The sequence below is a fragment of the Xenopus laevis genome, chromosome 2L, assembly GCF_017654675.1.
Source record: "Xenopus laevis strain J_2021 chromosome 2L, Xenopus_laevis_v10.1, whole genome shotgun sequence".
Lineage (NCBI taxonomy): Eukaryota > Metazoa > Chordata > Amphibia > Anura > Pipidae > Xenopus > Xenopus laevis.
Window position 1 is genome coordinate 45,093,530 of NC_054373.1, and position 17,048 is coordinate 45,110,577.

Genomic DNA, 17,048 nt, shown 5'->3' on the forward strand with positions numbered 1-17,048 from the left:
CAGGAAGGAAAAAAGAGAACCGATGAACATGCGGGTAAAATATTTTTACTTCCTTGTTTTTTAAAAAAGTCACGTGATTTTAAAGAGATACTGTCATGGGAAAACATGGGTTTTTTTTTTCCAAACTGCATCAATTAATAATGCTGCTCCAGCAGACTTCTGCACTGAAATCCAATTTCAAAAGAGCAAACTGATTTTTTAATATTTAATTTTGAAATCTGACATGGGGCTAGACATATTGTCAAATTTCCCAGGTACTCCCAGTAATGTCACTTGTGTGATAAACTTCAGTCACTGGTTGTGCTTCCAATAAGGATTAATTACATCTTAAAGGAAAAAAAGGAATTCCTTTTAAAAAAATTGTATTATTTTGATAAAATGGACTCTATGAGAGACAGCCTTTCCTTAATTCGGAGCTTTCTCAATAACTGGTTCCCGGATAACGGATCCCATACCTGTACTAGCTTTTATTGATGGTGAATGCCGTTGAGGAATGTCACAAAATTCAAAGCAGAAGCACATTTTGCAGATATGCTTAGAGAGAATAATACTTAACCCTCTAGTCCTGTTATACATTTGTTTTGACCATACCAAACTCTGCAACCATAAGGGCAGAGACACAAGTGGAGATTTGGGGAGATTAGTCACCCAGCGACAAATCGCCTCTTCTTTTTGGGCGACTAATCTCCCCGAACTGCCTTCCCGCTAGCTAGAATATAAATCCCCAGCGGGATGGCATTCGGAGCGATTTGTTTTCCGAATTTGCTTGAAATTGCCTAACGAGGAAAACTAAGCGATCCGAGTGACATCCCACTGGCAATTCCGATTTTAGCAGGCAGGAAGGCAGTTCTGGGAGATTAGTAGCCCGAAGAAGAGGCGATTTGACGATGGGAGACTAAATCTACACGAATCTCGACGTGTGTCTCTGCCCTTAATAATAGACTCTTCCAGTGCATTAATCTTTCCTTGGCGCAAGGGCTGGAATTTGTTTACACAAACATTTTTCATCTACCGCTTTACTGGATGGTTATTAATACTGCAGTACTTAAGGCTAGAGATAGGCGGGGCAGAAATCAACCTTCGGATTTTGTCAGGCTGATTTCTACCCCATCTGGCCCTAGCTCTACCTTATGGTCTTATTAAATATTTCATGGATACAACAGTAAATCCTGGATGATGTAATCTTGGAGTGAACAATAAAAATAGTGCTGACCCATGAAAGCTAAACTGGAACTATATAAATAGGAAGTGAGCCATCCATTATTTATGAGACTTTGATGCTGAATACCCTAAACCTACAGGGACCATGTTTCATAATGATACTGAAATCTCTAGAAATGTTTGAGAACCAATAAAGGGAGATAGATACTATAACCCATATAGCATGCTAAGAAATAATGGCCATAAACTATTGAGGATATTAAGAGGGTCCTTAATCCAAGCTAGATATCATGGAGATACATTATTAAAGGCCATGCACTTGATGAGCTGTGCTGAAGAGATCCAGCAGATTTAGATTAAGCTGTAGTTATATGAATATTAATATTGATAGATTTATTAGTCCATTAGTACTAAAATTGTATTTATTTTCATTTAAAATAAAAATAATTGATTGAAATTGATTACTATAGTGATGGAGGCCACTGTGGTGTAAGGTGTAATCAGGCTCAGTTTGTGGGTCTTTTGAATTACACATAGTGGCATTTCTTATTTTCCAAGCCTGCCAGCAAAACTTGTTTTTTTTTTTTATAGGACCCAGATTAAATCTTGAATTCTGCCTTGGTACCAAGATTTAGGTTAGAGTTAGTAACCTATCTACTTTTTAACCCTGACACATTTGCTGGGATCTCAATAAAAGTAACATTGCAGTCGTTGGGAATATGATTTGCAGTACTGATACTGGTACTAAATAGAGCACCACTCTCAGTAAAGTTTGACTCAAGTATTCGCTGTGCTGGAGAGTTTATGTGTTGTACTGCTCAGATGAAACTATTTTAACTGGCAGTATTTTCAGTGACGTGGATTAGGCAACTGTTTTGGTTGGATCTTAGGCAAAGAAGGGCAGCCGCTTGAATTCCATCATAGCAGTAGCATAACATGGAATGATTTTTTGAAAAGTGATTTTGAGAAAATATTTAAATGCAGTATAAGGAATTACTTTGCATAGTTAAGTTTATTTCTGTTATGTTAAATTAGTTTATAAATAAAATTACTGTATGTAGATAGATTTGATTGCATTTGCAAGTAGAAAATTGGGGGTTGGTGTAAGGGTGGGGGTTCATAAAATACTGCCAGGACCCCCAGTAACAGGGATCCTATGACTAATCTGATCTGACATCTCGCTGTTAATTGCAATTTACCCCTTGCACTTCAGAAGATATGTAAAATTGTAAGGTCTGTGGCATTCAAAATACCCTTGGTTAACTAAAGTCTAAAATAGCTAAAAAAGCTTTTTTTTCTATACTAAACATAAACATGAACTAACTGCACCACAAGCCTAATCAAACAAATGATTTATGCTTTCAAAGTTGGCCACAGGGGACTGTCATCTTGTAACTTTGTTAAACATCTTTTCATGCTCAGTGTGGTCTAGGTTGCTTAGGGATCGTCATAAATGATCAAAACAGCACAAGTCAAATAATATCTGCCAGAAGCCAATACCGCAAGACTGATTAATAATCAGAATATACAGACTGCACTGGGTCCTGTGTTGTCATGTAATCGAATGTGGATTTTAAAGTTTTTGTATTGTTTAATACAAACTTTCTCCAACTCTGCAGAACCAGTGGCTGCAGCAAAATAATCCTCCAAGTAGAATCCTAGTTTATCTGTTTAAATCTGGCTACATGATCTTTGTCCCTGCAGCTGGAGTTGGAAATATTAAATGGGGTGTAAAGGCAAAAATAAAATCCAATATGAATCTCTACACAGTCGCCGACTGCTCTACAGGGAAACAAACAAAGCTGCTTGAGTTCTGCATGGCTGGGAAGTAAGGCGGTGGCCCACCCTGCTGTTCATAAGTATGATTGTTTCCCTGCAGAGCAGTTAGGGGCCGTCTGACAATTAAAAAAAGTAAAAATGGGATTTTATTTTTTTGCCTTTACATGCCCTTTAATGAAAAAGAAACCTATCTCCAATATACTTTATTTTAAAATGTTGTACTGGTTTTATAAGAAATCTGATTGTATGCAGTGAAATCCCCCCTTTGTTTTACTTGCTCTGACTGCTGTGGATAGGAAACTTCAGATGGTCCCTAACTTCTCTGCAGGATGATCGTACTGCAATGTGCCGGGTTATTTTATGTTTTGTTTGCTTAACCTGGCTAGCCTTAGCTAATCTCTATATGAAACAGCCCTGCAGAACTCTGGTAGCTCTGTTTGTTTCCCTGAAGAGCAGCCGACAATCATGCAGAGATTCCCAGCAGTAACAGCAAGTAAACAAAGAAGGAATTGCACTGCATACAATCGGGTTTTTTATAAAAACGCTACAGATTTTTTTTAGCTGTAGTATATTGGGAATAGGTTTCTTTTTCAGTAAAGAAAGTAAAAAATGGGATTTTATTTTTTGCTTTTACATCCCGTTTATGACATTCTCCCCTTCTGATAGCAATGTATGGGATATGTTGAACCCACTGGCTTTTCTTACCAGTGTAAGTATCAGAGAGTAGTACCGAAGGGCAACCCACATCAGAATAATCATCACTGTCTGACTTTGGCATGTCTGCATTCCATTCTTCAGCAAACACGCTGAAAGAGTGTCACATAGTGACACTTGAAATGTTTCCTTTCCAAATTCATAAACACAATTTCTCTGTGTGTGTTTCTAACCTTCAGCAGAGCATTTAAGTCAGCTGCTGTCATATGATTTTTCTGACCTTGCTAGAGAGAGTTTGTTAGGCTTTTCGGTTTATTTAATCAGGCCTCAGGCTCCTGCATTATATACCCTGTGATTTTATTGGAGTTGGGCTTCATTAACTAAACCTCTCCGTGGCACCACATCAGGCATGCAAAGAATGTGATTATTTTGCACAGCGGCATCCAAATTGTGCTGAAATTAGGGAGAAGGATTTGGTGTGATAGGGAATTAAGGGTTGTTCTTCTTTCATGCTTGTGAAATGCTTGTGAATATGTTGCTGTAGAATGGAAAATATATCTGACTAAACTCTGGCCTTTCAGGTATACTTGCCTGTTGGTATAGCCATAGATTTGGAATCCATAAGTATCATCTATAGTCATTATACATGCACTGAGACCAAGATTCATAATAGGATTCTGACAAATTCTACTTCTTCGCTAGTGTGCAATTTCCAATTTGGCCAGCCTTTCTTTAGAAATGAGCCCTTCCAACCCCTTTACCATCCGTTTTGCTTGCTCTGAATTGGGCTTTCTCTGCTTCATTAAAGACAGGGAATGCAGTGTACACTGGTGGGTGCCAATTGTTAGGGCTGGAGCAGGGGCATAATTACAGAGGAAGCAGACCCTTCGGTTGCAGGGGGACCCAGAAGGTATAGGACCCATGAGGCCCAAATAATTTCCCCCAATATTTCAATATCTATTGGCAGAACAGGACAACCTCTGGATATATTTTGGGCCCTAAATCTAATTTGCTGCGGGGCCCAGTTACATCTAGTTACGCCACTGAGCTGGGGTTAAAAAACGCAGCTGCCTGAGCTCCATGCTGCCATCATTGTCTAGTGATCCCTTGCAGCTCTCTCAGACCATGCGCATGAACATCTTATTATTGGAATTTGGAGTTCAGAAATGAGAAGTTTTACTATACTGTGCCACAGTAAAGATGACAGTGTGGTCCTCAGTGCAAACGTACCCTGGTGCTTTTGCAAGAAAGTCGTTTTGGTTTTTTTTCTTTAAATGAGAAAAAAACTTGAAAAAATGAAAGACACTTTTGGCTGCTGATTTCTCAGAAATCACATTACATAGAAAATGAATGTGTTCTGAAGAATACTCATTTTGGGGTTTAGATCCCATTTAAGTGACACTATGCAATTTAACCTTCAAGCAGCACAATCAGTCCATTCTTTTGGCGAAAAAACACAGGCTGAGAATCAGCCCCTTACCTTACCTGCACCCGGATCCATTGTGTTTGCCTGGAATCAGGTACACGTGGTAGATTTTGGTGCCAAAACACAAGTTTGCTTTTCAGCTCCAAAATCTGCTGTGTTTCCCTGCATCCGGGCGATACAGTGAATCCGGGTGCAAGCTGAGTAATGGGCTTATTCCAGTGTAGGGGCTGAAACTCAGCCTGGATTTTTTAGTAGGGCAAGTTTCTGCCTTGTGTGACATTAGCCTAAAGGCCCACATATACGGGCCTATAAAAGCTGCCGAGTCTGCAGCTTATTGGCCCGTGTGTGTGTCCTCCGACGTGCTTCCCCGATCGATACCTGGCTGAAAGTTGGCCAGATCTCGATCGGGCAGGGTTATTAATCCTGTCGAATCGTGGTCGCTTCTGTTGATGCAATCCTGTGATCTGACCGCCCATATTACCTCCATTCTGATCCGTATGTTGGGCCCTAGGGCCCACAATCGGATCAGCTCGATATCGCCCACCTCATTGTGGGCATATCTGGGAGAGATCCGCTCGTTTGGCGACATCGTGTATGGCCTCCAGATTGCTCAGCAATAAAGATACAGTATCAAAAACAAAATGGAGTTTTGAGTAACTGCAAAGGCCAATTAATGTCTGATATAGTGAAATCTGGAACACTGCCATAAATTATCAGACTGGCATCTGCACCGTTATAGATTTAACCTTTAGTCTTGGCAAGCAGACCTTTGCAAAACATGATCCGAGTTCTTGCAATGTACATTCACTAACGGATATTTTTCTGTTTACATTCACTTTTATTTCACAGTAGAGTGATGTCTGGGTCATTTGGATGAAGTTAAGCCATTGTTATATTGTTCCTGTTCCCTTGTAAATAGCATTGTACAGAACACAATATTACTGGTATTGCATTGTTTAGAGGGGAAATGTCATTTAATACATGGAGCATCATTTATTTTTACAGATCACAGAAAAAAGTGCCAATTTTTTTTATGCAATTCATTTAAAGGGATTCTGCCATGCTTTTTATTTCTAAATTATACTGTTTACACTGCAAATAATTCACTCTACAATATACAATTTCATTCCTGAACCAGCAAGTGTATTTTTTTTTAGTTGTAATATTGGTGTGTAGACAGCCATTTTGTCTGGTCATGTGCTTTCAAATAGGGTCAGCACTTTAGGATGGAACTGCTTTCTGGCAGGCTGTTGTTTCTTGCAGTCTCCAACTCAATGAAACTACATGTGTCGCAGTGGGACCTGGATTTTACTATTGAGCGCTTATGATTAGCCAATGGCACATACTTATAATAAAGTATATTATTATGAAAATGGTTTTTTACATGAAGCAGGGTTTTACATATGAGCTGTTTTATGCAATATATTTTTATAGAGACCTACATTGTTCGGGGGGTATAATTTTCCTTTTAGTGGCATTATACCCTCTTTTTTCAGTGAATAGTGGCCGCTCAGTAGACTGCTGATTTATCCTCTCCTCTTTTGGCAGAACTGGAAGTAGAAAATGACTTTCACTTTCAGACTTTGCCCTATTTAGTACAAGAAATAACACAAACCATAGACATTTCAATAAAAAAAACTGGTGGAAAGTATGTTTTGCTCAAGCTACTATATGATGTTTGAGCAGGAATGTGCGAACAGCATTGCTCTGTTTGTTGTTAAGCTCTGAGGCTTGTTATAGTTTTCTGACATCCAGAGAACTGCAAGTTGCCTATCCTTGTGCTGGAGTTTTATGCTTTTTTGAAAGTATTTAAATCCATGATGATAATTTTAGAGCATGTTACATTTATGCAGCGTATTATATATATTGTATGTTTACTGCTGTATTGTCTAATGAAAACAAATCATACAAGTGTGACTTTTCTGTTGTGTAGCTTTGCTACTGTACGAATCTACCCTCGTGGCTTAGTGCTGATAGATGTGCAGTGCAGCGATGAGCCGCAGGAGAAGGCATCTGCACATCAGGTACGTATATATTGTCCTTAAACCTGCTGTTTTCTTCTTAAAGGGGTATTTCATCATTAAAGGGGTTGTTCACCTTTAAATTAACTTTTAATATAAGAGAATGATATTCTGAGATAATTTGCAATTTCTTTTAATTTTTTTTTCATTTGTGTTTTTTGAGTTATTTAGCTTTTTATTCAGCAGCTCTTCAATTTGCATCTTAACCAATCTGGTAACTAGGGTCCAAATTACCTTAGCAACCATGCATTGATTTGAATGAGAGACTGGAATATGAATAGGAGAGTCTTGAATAGAAGGATCAGTAATAAAAAGTAACAATAACAATACATTTGTTATTTCAGAAGCTATGTGGTTGCTATTGTCTTATTTACCTTAAAAGGGGAAAAATTTACATGGGTAAAAGTGCCAGTTTCATTCAATCTTTAACTGGAAATAATGCAACATTTTAGAAAATTTGACCCATAGATAGTTACATAGTAAGTAAGGTTGAAAAAAGACATCCATCCATCAAGTTCAATCTTCAAGTTTATAGATAACCTGCCTTACTGCTACATGAGCATTTATCAGTATGTGTTTATGGAGAGGTATTTTTATGTTTTCCCTGCAGATATTAAACAAGATAGAAGAAAAGATGCAAGAAATTCTGCACAATAGTATCAGGCAGGTGAAGAGGTGAGTTTTCTTATTGTGTGATTTCTTAACACTTGAAGGGAAATTTTATTTGATTTTGAAATCTGACATGGGTCTAGACATATTGTCTGTTTCCCAATTGACCCCAGTCATGTGGCTTGTGCTCTGATAAACTTCAGTCATTTTTTACTGCTGCACTGCAATTTGGAGTGATATCACCCCCCCCTCCCTTTCCTCCTCAGCAGCCCATCAGCAGAACAATGGGAAGGTAACCAGATAGCATCTGACAAGATAACACACAATAAAGGTCCCCATAGACCAGGGGTGCCCGAAAGGTAGATTGGGATCTACCAGTAGACCTTTAGCTGGTGATCAGTAGATCTCAAGACTGTCAACAAACAGCTTGTCTAAATCACCCTCCTATTTATGCTTTTCATTCAGATATTTATTATGTAAGAAATAGTAGTTTATTAAATGTAGCAATATAAATTCTCTCAATAAATCAATATAATATTTAAGTAATATGTTCCATGGAACAGAATGCTAACAATGTTTTTATGGATGTAGATCATAATGGGACAATATCACTAAAAGTAGACCTCGCATTAGTAAAGTATGGGCACTCTTGCCATATATGCAAAGATATTTCTTTGGCGAACAGCCGATTTTAACGTAATCCAACCAAATTATTGTGAAGTTAGTGGGAATCGAACGTACATTTTAAGATTTTTCGTCAAACATCTGTCTGTTGATCGGCCAGGTTAAAAATATTTTTATCGGTCCCAGTGCAATCTATCTATGTTTGCAGGGCCAAGCAGGCAGCTACCCTCAGTTTTCCTGGCAATATCGCATGAAATGGTATTTTTAGTAGATGGACAAATCGTACGTTTAAACGATTGTTTCGAGATAATCGTGGTCTCACGATAACGAAAAGATCTTTTAAAGATCTTTACATCTATGGCTGCCTGGTAGATCTAAGAACAGCACTCAATAATAAAATCCTGGACTCACTGTGATACATTCAGTTACATCGAGTAGGAGAAACAACAGCCTGCCAGAAAGCAGTTCCATCTCTTTCTGAAAGCACATGACCAGCCAAAATGACCTGAGATGGCTGCCTACACAAATATTACAACTAAAAAAAATAAACTTGCTGGTTCAGGAATTAAATTTTATATTGTAGAGTGAATTATTGGCAGTGTAAACCGTGTAATATAGAAACGAATGATATAAAAATCATGACAGAATCCCTTTTAAGGGCATGTAAAGTCTAAAATAGAATAAGGCTAGAAAAGCTGTATTTTGCATACTAAATATAAACATGAACTTACTGCACCACAAGCCTAATCAAACAAATAATTTATGCTTTCAAAGTTGGCTACAGGGGGTCACCATCTTGTAACTTTGTTAAACATCTTTGCAAGACGAACACTGTGCACATGCTCATTGGGTCTGGGCTGCTTAGGGATCGTCACAAACAAAGCTGCTTGAGTTCTGCATGGCCGAGAAGTAAGGCGGGGGCTCCCCCTGCTGTTCATAAGTATGATTGTTTCCCTGCTCAGCAGTTAGGGACCATCTGACAATTCCTATCCACAGCAGTAAATGAAGGGAGAATTTCAATGCATACAGTCAGGTTTCTTATTTTTAAATTAAAGTATATTGGAGATAGGTTTCTTTTTCAGTAAAGAAAGTAAAAATGGGATTTTATTTTTTTGCCTTTACATGCCCTTTAAGGAATAGCACCTTCTTCTAACTTTCTTATATATGAGCTTGTCTATGTAATGCGCGCAGAGTGGACAGATTCATTTTTTTTGTTTGTAACGTATCACTCAAATGAATTTCGGCCTAGTTCCTGCATGTAAAACAATAAATATAGGACAGGGCCTGTCTACAGGGAATTTGTTGAAGGTGAATCAAATAATGAAAACTGTAGACTCTACTTAAGTAAGGGGTTAATGATAAATAGGGTTAATGATAAATACCTTTGCAAGGAGCAAGCTTTCAGCTCTGGGCAGGTTTAGGCTTATTGGCACATTCCTTTAAAACAAAATGCGACTTTTCACATTTGTAAGTCAGATATTCAGAACTGAAACATGCTGCAGCAGTATATTGTCCCTGCTCCCACAGGCCAATACTCAACCATTCACTAATGCTTTCAGTGAAGCCACTAGTGACAGTTTGACACTGTCTTGCTTAATTTCAGAGGCCAACAATGATCTAGGTTAGAAGAATAGAAGGCACAGAAAAAAGGTGCTTCAGAGATCCATAAACAGCAGTGCAAGGAAAGTCATTCTTTATTGAGCATTTATGGTGGAAATAAAGGAGGTCTAGTCAGTTTATATTCTGTTTATTGTCAAAATTGCAGAAAGCCGTCAAGGTGCAAGCATTTCTAATAGGCTAGTAAGGTCTGAATGCCCAAGCTCTGTATAGTGATTATATTCCCTGGATTTCTTAACCTCTTGTGCCCCCTTGTGGTGAAACCTCTATAGTTTTAGATTTTTTTATGTGGAACTGGAATATTATTGGATGCCTACTGAAAAAAGAAGAATATCCTATTTGATAAAGGAACTGTGATTTTTCTGACAGCTTGCCAAAGCAAGCATTCTCAAGATCTCCCTTCATTACAGTAGAACCCCCATTTCACGTTTTTCAGGGGACCAGAAAAAAATGGTGTAAAATCCGGGAAAATGTAAAATCAGGGAAATATATTATGCATAATATATAGGTGGGAGCGCAAAACAGCAATGTAAAATGAGGGAATGTACTTATTTCCACTGGACATAAGCGTTGGCAGGTGGAGAACAGAGTTAAACCACCAGGTCACTTGAAATAGCTGTAGCAACTTTGATCTTGACTTTGCCGTGAATGGTATCATCACGAAACATGGAAGTGGAGTTCGGGTTGGCACCTGACCTGTCATAATGATGCATTACAACAATGTTATTATAGCAAAGATAAATTTCACATATAGGACAGCCAATATTTGTTTTTGGTGAAAACATGTCAACCCTAAGTAAAACCAGGTCAATGATACAATGTAAAATGGAGCCACATGATGGTGGCACACAATAAAGACACACGGTGACTTTTGGGTGGCATCAGTGCTTGTTAAGTTGTTAATTGATTGTGGTGATTGTAGTGTATGAATTACCTTAGCAGCTTCATTCACCATCTGCATCCTTTTGTATCAGTTCTCAGGGCTGGAACTAGGGGTAGGCAGAGTAGGCACGTGCCTAGGGCGCAAAACTGGGGGGGTTGCCTACCCCTTGTCCGGTCCCCTCACTTCCTGTCTTCTTGCGCTTCCGCGCATTCGCACACATCGTTTGACGCTTCTGCGCACGAACACCGCGTCAGTGCACGCATGCGCGCCGGTGTCAACCGGACAGCTTCAATTCGCGCATGCACGCGCTCAGCCGGCGCCGCGGCTGGCCAGGTTGCCTAGGTCGCCTGCCCGGTCTGGCCCGGCTCTGTCTGTTCTATACAAACGTATAGTCTCAGAGAAAAATAGTGGTGTAATAGGACTTCAGTCGTGCTGCTTTTGTCTAATGACTTTACAGTAAACTATAGCATGCAGAGTCCTATACAACTTTTTATATCAAATGCATGTGTTGGTCTTTATATATTGGTTCCTTTAAATGCATAGACATTATAATAAGAATAAGGATTTCTCTTTTTTTTTTTCTTTTATGTGTTTTTTCTCTCTTACAGATTACCAGCTCTTGTTCGAGGTGCCCCGGTAGACAGATACTGGCCCACTGCTGACGGACGCCTGGTTGAGTACGACATAGATGAAGTTGTTTACAGTAAAGAATCGCCTTATCAGAATATAAAAATAATGCACTCAAAGCAGTTTGGAAATATTCTTATTCTCAATGGAGATGTTAGTAAGTACAGCGCAGAAATTATACACAAAAGCAAATGGTAACTCACTGGATGTAAAATGAATATTAAGCGTAAACTACACTAACAGATATGTAATTTAATTTTTGGTAAAGACTGTACAGGTATTGGATACGTTATCCGGAAACCCTTTATCCAGAAATCTCTCATCTCCCAACTCCATTTTATCCAAATAACCCACATTTTTAAAAATTATTAAATTGTTCTTTATAATAATAAAACAGTAGCTTGTACTTGATCCCAACTAAGATATAATTAATCCTTAATGGAAGCAAAACCAGCCTATTGGGTTTATTTAATGTTTAAATGATTCTCCAGTAGACTTAAGGTATAAAGAAGTCCCTGATCATTCTGGATAACAGGTCCCATACCTTTATCAGCAATAGAGGAAACAATTAGCTAAAAGGCAACATTTGCATCCAATCAAACACTTGTCACAAAGTTATACACTCTTCTCTATCTATCTATTATGATCTGCATGGCGTCGAAGATGGGTGATCCTCCCATACCTGAGACATGCTGTGTTCTATGGCTTTGTACAGAACTACTGACTTCAATATATGAGCCAATGCTGCTAATTTTGGGGTCTCTTGGTAGACCTTTAAGTCCTCTAAATTAAGCAGTTGACTTTTATAAGATATATATTTATTATACTCACTTTAATGTTGCAATGCCTGTTCCCTGTCTTTATTCTGCAAATCCCATATTAGACACTTAAAGGCACATTTAGGAAAATTTAAGAATTGCCACAGTTTTCGTCACTTTGAAATGGCAAACCCCATCCCATGCCTTAAAGAGGTTGTTCTCCTTTGAGATCACTTTTATTATGATGTAGAGAATGATATTGTGACACAATTTGCAATTGGTTTTCATTTTTTATTATTTGTGGCTTTTGAGTTATTTTAGGCTTTTATTCAGCAGCTCTCCACTTTGCAATTTTATCAATCTGGTTGCTATGGTCCAAAGTACCCTAGCAACCGTGGATTGAATTGAAGAAGAGATTGGAATATGAATAGGAGAGGGCCTGAATAGACAGGTGATTAATAAAAAACAGCAGTAACAATACATTTACAGCCTTACAGAGCAGTCGTTTTTAGATATGGGTCAGTGACCCCCATTTGAAAGCTGGAAAAAGTCAGAAGAAGATGACAAATAATTAAAAGACTATAAAAAAGAAATAATGACCAATTGGAAAGTTGTTTGGAATTGGCAATTCTATAACATATTAAAAGTTAACTTACAGGGGAACCACCCCTTTAACTTGTGCATCATTCAGACCTGCAAGTTAGGGAACACCGGTGAGAGAGGGCTGCTACAGGGCCCTGTTCTTGGTGCAGAGCCAGACCCTAGTGTTTATAAAACCATTACTAAGAGAAGCAATCATGTATATGACTCCTCTATTATTTAGAAAGCATGAACTCACAGCTAATCTAAATACCAACCACCTGTTTTTCCCTTGTTGTTGCAGACTTGGCAGAAAGTGACCTCGCATACACCCACGCAATTATGGGCAGTGGCAAGGAAGACTACTATGGGAAGGAAGTGCTGATTCTGGGTGGAGGAGATGGAGGCATACTGTATGAGCTTGTCAAACTGAATCCAAAGATGGTCACCATGGTGGAGATATCCTTACCCATACATTGCACAAAATAACTACCCTTGAGTAGTAGACGGATGTGCAGTTTTCAGATTTCTTTGGGCCAGTGCTAATTTATTCAGAAAGGCCATGAAGATGATAAAAGTGATTTCCGTTATAGGTGGGAAGGAGAGATTTCTTTTAGGTTTGCAAAGACCCTCTAGGCTTTCCTACTCTCAAGTGTCCTTGCCTTTCTTGGCAACCATTTTCAAAGCCTGTTCCCAAGATTTCCTTCTGGGCAACTGATTTGCAGGCCAAACCTTGCTGTATGAGAACAAAATACACACGTTACACAGCTGAATTTAGCTGCACAGCAGCCAATTGATACATAACCTTAAAGCTTCTTAAAATGCTCAGTTAAAGGGTCTACTTCCCATAGGATACAGTCATATGAAAATGTTTGGGAACCCCTCTTAATTCTTTGTAGTTTTGTTTATCATTGGCTGAGCTTATAAAGTAGCAACTTCCTTTTAATATATAACATGCATTATGGAAGTAGTAGTAGTAGTATTTCAGCAGTGTCATAAAGTTTATTGGATTGACAGAAAATATGCAATATGCATCATAACAAAATTAGACAGGTGCATAAATTTGGGCACCCCAACAGAGATATTACATCAATAATTAGTTGAACCTCCTTTTGAAAATGTAACAGCCTCTAGATCAGGGGTGTCCAAACTTTTTGAAACAAGGGCCAGATTTGGTGAGGTGAAAATGTGTCAGGGCTGACTATTCAGCCTGACATTCTTTGAACCATTAACATAATTGAACCCATTTAAACAAGGAATCGCGTAGCCGTTATATTTGGGCACATTAGTGAAATGATCTGCCATTTGGTCTATACTGCTGCCTGTGTGCTGAAGGTACTGGTATGTAGTGATGCGCCGCTCTCGCATACGTCTTCATACTGTACTGGCACGTCAGTACGTCTATTTAAACCTTCAGCCATAAAGAAGTATGTGAGAGCGGTGCTCACTCCTTTCCAGTACGTGTCTATTACTAACACCTTCAGCACACAGGCAGCAGTATAGACCAAGTGGCAGATCATTTCACTAATGTGTCCAAATATTACTGCTACGGCTACGTGATTCCTGATTGCACTGTGCTGGTCGCATTTTTATTAATTTCATTGGAGGCTGATGGCCGGTGTAAATTTGAAAACGGGCCGCAATTGGCCCCGGTGCCTGACTTTGGACATGCCTGCTCTAGATGCCTCCTATAGCCATGAGTGTCTGGATTCTGGATGGCGGTATTTTTGACCATTTGTCCATACAAAATCTCTCCAGTTCAGTTACATTTGATGGCTGCTGAGCATGGACAGCCTGCTTCAAATCATCCCATAGATTTTCGATGATATTCAAGTCGGGGGACTGTGACGGCCATTCCAGAATATTCTACTTCTCCCTCTGCATAAATGCCTTTGTAGATTTCGAAGTGTGTTCAGGGTGATTGTCTTGTTGGAATATCCAACCCCTGCGTAACTTCAACTTTGTGACTGATGCTTTAATATTATCCTGAAGAATTTGTTGATATCGAGTTGAATTCATCCGACCCTCGACTTTAACAAGGGCCCCAGTCCCTGAACTAATCACACAGCCCCACAGCATGATGGAACCTCCACCAAATTTGACAGTAGGTAGCAGGTGTTTTTCTTGGAATGCGTTGTTCTTATTCCGCCATGCAAAGAACTTTTTGTTATGACCAAATAACTAAATTTTTGTCTCATCAGTCCAAAGCACTCCAAAAATTCCAAAATGACTGTGGCTTGTCTAAATGAGCTTTTGCATACAGCAAGCGACTCTGTTTGTGGCGTGAGTGCAGAAAGGGCTTCTTTCTCATCACCCTGCCATGCATTGACATTAGCAAAATTACAAGGGTACCCAAATTTTTGCACAGCCAGTTTTTCACATTTAATTTCATACAACTGAATACTGCTTCACTAAAAATCTTTGTTCAGAAAACACCCCAGTACTCAGATGTTCCTGGGAAATGAAAGACATACCACTGTTCTCTTTTTTGTTGAAAGTGGAGTGAATTATTATGCAGGCTGAGAGGGGTTCCCAGACTTTTTCATATGACTGTAAAATCACTTAGCAGCTAAGTTACCCACAGTAATGCTGGTTTATTGTGAGTATCAAATGCAGATGTGGGTTACAGAATAGTATTTTCTGTCCTATTTCTTATATAACCCTGCTTGATGGCATCAAGTCCTAGGTTTATCTTAATGGGACTTCTGGTTTATGATGATATTATTTCTGTTATTATGGTGAGAAGCTCAACCATGCTTTATACTGATAATTTAGGTTCATACTAAGACTATTAAGTGTATATTTTAAAAAATAGAAAAAACAAATAACCTACAATGAGTTCACCTTAACACTCTTTAAACATAGACCAGATGGTGATTGATGGATGTAGAGAATACATGCGCAAAACTTGTGGGGATGTGTTAGACAATCTCAAAGGTGACTGCTATCAGGTATGTCTTCTTTTCTTCACTCTGAACTCCCATTATATATGGATTTCTTGTATACCTGTAGCAGGATCAGGTGTTGCCATTATATATGGATTTACAATATGCCTGCCTCAAACTGTTTCTTTCTATGAAGAATAGTGATAAACCTGTGTCAGGGATGGGATTTCCAGAATGTGCAGTCAATGTATCTCTGTTCCAAAGGAAAATACTACTGTTACGTAAAGGTGCAAATATATATTTACCGGTAGATAAAAATAAAAGAAGTTCTTGACCCATAACACAAACTGGGTGCTTCTCGTAGCACTTTTGCAATTTTCATTTATTTCTGTTTTAGGGGTTTCTGAGATATAACACTAAACCTTTGACTCAACAGCTGTTCATGACAGTCTGAATCCGTAACCCTAGGGTTAACAGTTGATATTTGTAGAGAATTCTGTATTCAGCTGAATGCAAAAATGGTTGGTTCTGTCCATCGCTCGTACATACTTCATGCTGTACATTTCTGAAGGGCCATTTATCACAGCTGCATTAATGTATGTACTCTATTCTCTCAGACAGCTGGAATAACCATTGCACAAGTTCTCTATATATCTCCCTGCAGGCTGAATTAGCATTTACCATGCATTCTCTGTATATCCTTCTACCCATGACTAGTTATTACACGCATGCATTTTCTGTATATCTCCTGGGAGCCTGAATAACCAATAGAAATGTTGATACATGTTTAGCAATATGTCTGGTGCAGAGTAGGAGTCCATTTCCTCATGTCTCAGTATGCAGAGCTGTTTCTATCTTTATGAATGTTTGTGACAATTTTTTAAGGATAATGTTATAAAAGTTGAAAAGGTTTAATCAGTCAAGTAACCTAGAGCATCCAATCGGCAGTATAATGTAATGGCCACCTGTCTGAAAAGTAAAGACGGTTGAAGGCTATGGGCTACAAAACTGATTGTAATCTTTTCTGTAATCTCGGATACCATTTTTATTCTGTAACGCTTGTTTGTGAAATTGTGGTAAGATCCCTGTTTGTTATAAATAAATGAAAAGTGCTGCATACATTGCTGGAGCTAAATACATAAATGATAATGACTGCTACTTGCTTGTTATCCTCAGGTTTTGGTAGAAGACTGCGTACCAGTTTTGAAGATGTATGCCAAAGAAGGGAGGACGTTTGATTATGTAATTAATGATCTCACTGCTGTCCCAATCTCCACATCTCCAGAAGAAGGTTTGATACTGACATACCACACTTAAAAATATTCACTTTGGGTTGTAGCTATCACAGAGCATTCTTACAGTTCTCCTCTGACTCTTACTGCTAAAGTATCCTAAGATGTATGGTATTTTTTACCCAATATGACA

The 17,048-nt window shown here is 38.6% G+C and overlaps 1 protein-coding gene across 2 annotated transcripts in view; it reads left to right on the forward strand.

The window, feature by feature from the left end:
* sms.L (spermine synthase L homeolog) overlaps positions 1-17,048 on the forward strand; it is a 68,309-nt gene that overhangs the window by 14,870 nt on the left and 36,391 nt on the right. For both annotated transcript variants that reach the window (XM_018246263.2, XM_018246264.2), the window contains exons 3-8: positions 6,954-7,044; positions 7,652-7,716; positions 11,383-11,558; positions 13,043-13,197; positions 15,600-15,689; positions 16,800-16,914. In XM_018246263.2, coding sequence (XP_018101752.1) covers positions 6,954-7,044; positions 7,652-7,716; positions 11,383-11,558; positions 13,043-13,197; positions 15,600-15,689; positions 16,800-16,914 — 692 coding nt within the window. The remainder of the gene's footprint in view (positions 1-6,953; positions 7,045-7,651; positions 7,717-11,382; positions 11,559-13,042; positions 13,198-15,599; positions 15,690-16,799; positions 16,915-17,048) is intronic.